The sequence below is a fragment of the Plasmodium reichenowi genome, chromosome 6 (genome assembly GCF_001601855.1).
Source record: "Plasmodium reichenowi strain SY57 chromosome 6, whole genome shotgun sequence".
NCBI classification, from domain to species: Eukaryota; Apicomplexa; class Aconoidasida; order Haemosporida; family Plasmodiidae; genus Plasmodium; species Plasmodium reichenowi.
This window is the reverse complement of record NC_033651.1, coordinates 769154-774076: the sequence shown is the minus strand read 5'-3', so window position 1 is coordinate 774076 and position 4923 is coordinate 769154. Positions and strand designations below refer to the sequence as shown.

Genomic DNA, 4923 nt, shown 5'->3' with positions numbered 1-4923 from the left:
TATGTGTATAATGTAAACTATACAAATTAAATAATCTAATTATATGAAAATTTCCATCTTTTTATTCATTAAAAAAAAAAAAAAAAAAAAATACATATGAAATATGGTAAAATAATATATACACATTGAAATATTAAAAATTATATTGTGCACAAAAAAAAAAAAAAAAAATTAAAATAAAAAATAAAATAAATAAATAATATAAAAAGAAATAAAAAATAAAATAAATAAAATAATATATATATGTATAAACATATATATATATATATATATATATATATATATGGGTAAATTTTTAACGGCCCATTTCATAATTGAAAAAATAAAGAACATATTAATTTTTATATAATATATATATTTGTGTTATGTATCATATAATAATAATTTTGTAAAACGTTAACAAATGAAACATGTATAAATTGTACAATCTGTCGAAATAAAATTAATATTTTTATTACCACCATACGAATAAAATATCACATATATATATATATATTAATATAATTACAAAAATGAACACCACTTTGACTGTAAATAAAACAAACGAACTTGGTGGGAACCATGAAAAGAATCGAAGTATATATGAAGCAACCCCCGACATAGACAACAATATAATTTTAAACATTAACTCAATGAATAGTGAACATAAGAAATATTTCTTAAATAATTATATATCAAAAATAAAATATATGAGAAGTAGTTATTCAAAACCTAAGTATTATGAAATATTAAATGTTAATTTAAAATCGGATGCTAAGACAATACGTAAAAGTTATTTAGCCTTGTCTAAATTATTAAGTGTGAATAAAAAGTTATCAAGAGAATATGAAGAATGTTATTATTTAATTCAGAAATCATATAAAATATTAACAAATAAATTTGAGAAATTTTATTATGATGTATTAAATAATTATATTGATGAAAATACTATAGAAGAACAAAGATACATGTTAGAAAAAGAAGCTGATATTATTTATGCAAATAAAATGGAAGAATTAAAAGATATATATGATATTAAAATAAAAGAAGAACAAAATAAAAATGGATTAATTATAGAAAAAGCATTATATGGTGATTTATCATTAAAAGAAGAATGTATAAATAATTGTTTTAATATTGAATCTATATCTGAACAACATTTACAAGGTCCATATATAGATTTAACAAAAATATTACAATGTAAAATTGAAAATAGTTCTTTGTTATATAATGATGATTTTTCTTTTGCTTATTTTTGTGATATACCAAAACCTTTAATTAAAATTTCTAGTAAACAAACAAAAAAAAAATTATATTCACATATATTACAAGATACAGAAATGTATTTATATATAAAATATAAATTCTTAAATGTATATCATGAACTTATAATTGTGGACAGATCAAACTTTTCTTTACCACAAAGTTCTCATAGAGTTTTTGGAGATAGAATTAGTGGCCCTTTCTCACCAGTTAATGTTTTAAAAATGACACATATATCAAGTTCTTTCAAAGATAATATACTTAAATTTTTCTCAAAAAATAAATTTTACATTACTTTATTTACGACCATAGTTTTATGTGCCCAATCGATCAAAATAAAAATGAATAAGTTGGAATGAAACAAATAAAAAAAATAAATTCATATGTATAAATGGGTATATACTCATTTGTTGATGTGCCATTATATATATGTATATATGTGTGTGTATATATGTATATATGTGTATGTATGCATGTATGTATATATGTATATATGTGTATGTATATATGTATATATATATATATATATATATGTGTATGTATATATATGCATATATTTATGTGTGCAATTTTTTTATATAGTTGTTCATTTTAATTTTTTTTTTTTTTTTTTATGATGTATAAGATTACTCCACAATTTAGTTATCAAATGATCTATAAAATTCTATAAAGTTTATCAACTTATTATAAAATTTTGTTATAAATAAAGTATGATTTGTTTCATATATACTATACTTGTTTGTTATGATATTATATATATAATTCCTTTTGTTATCACTTAAATAATTTATAAAAAGATTAAATGTATCTTTTGTAAAATAAAATGGAGGTTCTATTCTAATATTTTCATAATTTAAATTTACTTTTTGAAAAATTTTACTTGCATCATATTCTTGCTTATTATTTTTAAAAAAAAAGTTTGTGATAAAATTACATGTATTTTTCTTTTTCATATCCATTATTTCCACTTGTATTATATTAATTTGTTTTTTTAATTCCTCATTTTGTTTTTTATAAAAATTATTTTCTTTTATTAAATTTTTTCTTTTTATACTATTTGTATTATTTTCTTCTTCAATATTTATTTGAAAAAATTTTATTAAATAATCATGTGGATTTAAATTACTATCTTTATTCTTTATTAAATCTAAAAATAATTGTACAAAAGTAAAAAATAAATCACTATCACATATGTATTTCATAAAGGAATAAAATTCTTCCTTTTCTTTATTATCAATTATGCATTTTATATATTTTTCCATAGTATCATATTCCAAATCAATATTTGATAAAGACTTTTCATTTTTTGTGTTTTTCTTTTTTTTCTCATCTTCTTCTTTTTCAAAATCATATATTAAATTATCATTTAATATATCCAAACATTTTTCATTGTCATCCTTTATATCTAATTCGGAAGGTTCTACAAGACTCTCCATGTTACTATCATTATTACTACTCCACGTAGATATTACTTCAATATTTTCAAGTAACTTACAGTTCTCTTGTTCTAATTTTGTAGACATATTTTATACAATATTTTCTCAAAAGCAAATTAAACATACACAAATGATTATATGCCTATGTATGATATACTATTAGAATAACAAGGAGACATAAAATAATAATATAATAATAATACTTCAATAATTATATATAAATAAATAAATAAATATAAATATATATATATATATATATATATATTACAATAAATCTTTAGGATTATTAAAAATTAACCTAATTATATATATATATATATATATATATATTTTTTTACGTTTAATTTGGAAGACATCATCAAAAAGTAGTTTAAAAAAAAAGAAATAAAAAAAAATTATTAATCATTGGGATCAATTATTTATGGCTCAAAAATGAACTAATATAGAAGACCCAAATGCATAGTTTTCAAAAAAAAAAAAAAAAATTAAAAAAAAAAAATAACGAGAAACTTAAAAAAAAACAAAAATAATAATAATAATAATGATAATAGTAATAATAATAGTAATAGTAATAATAATAGTAATAATAATAGTAATAATAATAGTAATAGTAATAATCCACAAATTGGCATATATACATATAAACAAGTAAACATCTATTTTTGTCCTATGAAAAAAGACATTACTTAGTATTTTTTTATTTTATATTATTATTTTTTTTTTTTCAAAGAAGTATTTGTACACTATAATAATATTTCGCTAGTTAAGTGTTGACAAATACCTTTGCTCAATTTGAATGTGCTTACATAAACAATCATATCCTGATGTATACAGACTGAATAAACCTGCTGCATTCACAATGTCAGATATTTTATCGTTATGTATATTTTGTATATTATATTCCATATTTCCAAAATAAGCATTATATATATATAGTTGCGATTTAAAATATTCATTAGGTTGAATTATATTAGCTATAAAATATTCATTGTTCATAAATATACTTTTATTAGATGAACATGATAAACCATTACCAAATGTAAATAAGGATTTGAAATTTCGTAAATCCCAGATTTTACTTTGTCCATCTAATCCTGCTGTTAACATATAAAATCCTGATTTATTAAATTTAACAGATTCAATAGAATAACCATTATGAGCATTCAATTGTGTATGTACTAATTTTGAATTATGACCATCCCAAATTTTAATATGACCATCATCACTAACGGAAGAATACATTGTACCATCTATAGTTCCATGAATGTCATTAATTGTTGACGTATGATATTTATATGTATCTATTGATGTAAAGCAAGTTAAAGTTTGTATATCATACATTTTTAATATGCTTTCATTTTTATTACTTGCATATAAAAAATCTCCACATGGATGTACATACATGGATATATATGGATTTTTATCCTGAATAGAAATATTTTGATAAGTTTCTTCGAATTCTTTTCGCATATAATAATTTTGTTTTTTCATCTTAAATATTTTATTTACATCAATTATTTGTATTGTACAATCATCACTTCCAGAAAATAAAATATTTTTAAATGGATGGAACTTTATACAATTCACTTTTCCTTTATGTTTATCAATATTATAAATTTTTTTCTTATTTTTTATATCATACATTTTTGAAATCTTTACTATGTTATCTGAACCACCTGAACACAATATACTATTATTATAATTTATATCACAACATAAACATTTGTTTTTGTGTATCAATTCAATTTGATCATTTACTTCATACGAATAGGTCCTTCTTACTCTTTCGCTATTTACATCATAGTTTAATATAAAATTGTTATTATTATACATTTTTAGTTTTATGTTTAGAACGTTGTTATCTACTAATTTGTTTAATATATTGGGATTATCACTAGATACATTATTAATGTGATCTTTTTCGTCATCACTATTATCATCATTATTTTCATTATTGTTATTATTTTCATTATTGTTATTATTTTCCTTATTGTTATTATTTTCATTATTTTCATCATTATTAAATTTTTTTTCATCATCTTCGTCTTCATCCTTTTGCTCTTCTTCCTTCTTAACTTTTATATCATCCTCCTTTTTTACCTTTTCCTTATCTTCCCTTTTGATTTCTTCATCATCCACGTTTTTATCTTTTTCATAACATTTTTCCCTTTTGAGAACTTGAAAAAAATTTATATTATCACTTTTTAAATACATGTTAAAAAGGAAATCTCCTTTTACATATTTA

General features: G+C 19.6%; 3 protein-coding genes across 3 annotated transcripts in view; 1 reads left to right on the top strand and 2 right to left on the bottom strand.

Moving 5' to 3' along the window:
* Window positions 1-512: 512 nt before the first annotated feature.
* Window positions 513-1601, top strand: PRSY57_0619100 (DnaJ protein, putative; the record flags this gene model as incomplete). Its single annotated transcript, XM_012906566.2, has 1 exon — window positions 513-1601. One exon carries the CDS (start codon window positions 513-515, stop codon window positions 1599-1601), a length of 1089 nt encoding a protein of 362 aa, XP_012762020.1.
* Window positions 1602-1880: 279 nt separating this feature from the next.
* PRSY57_0619000 (hypothetical protein) lies at window positions 1881-2765 on the bottom strand (the record flags this gene model as incomplete). Its single annotated transcript, XM_012906565.2, has 1 exon — window positions 1881-2765. One exon carries the CDS (start codon window positions 2763-2765, stop codon window positions 1881-1883), a length of 885 nt encoding a protein of 294 aa, XP_012762019.2.
* Window positions 2766-3437: 672 nt separating this feature from the next.
* Window positions 3438-4923, bottom strand: part of PRSY57_0618900 (cleavage stimulation factor subunit 1, putative) — a gene marked incomplete at both ends in the record, with an annotated part of 1926 nt that continues 440 nt past the window's right edge. The window contains one exon of the mRNA XM_012906564.2: window positions 3438-4923. This exon is cut by the window's right edge and continues 440 nt beyond it. Within this exon, the coding sequence (XP_012762018.2) occupies window positions 3438-4923 (1486 nt within the window).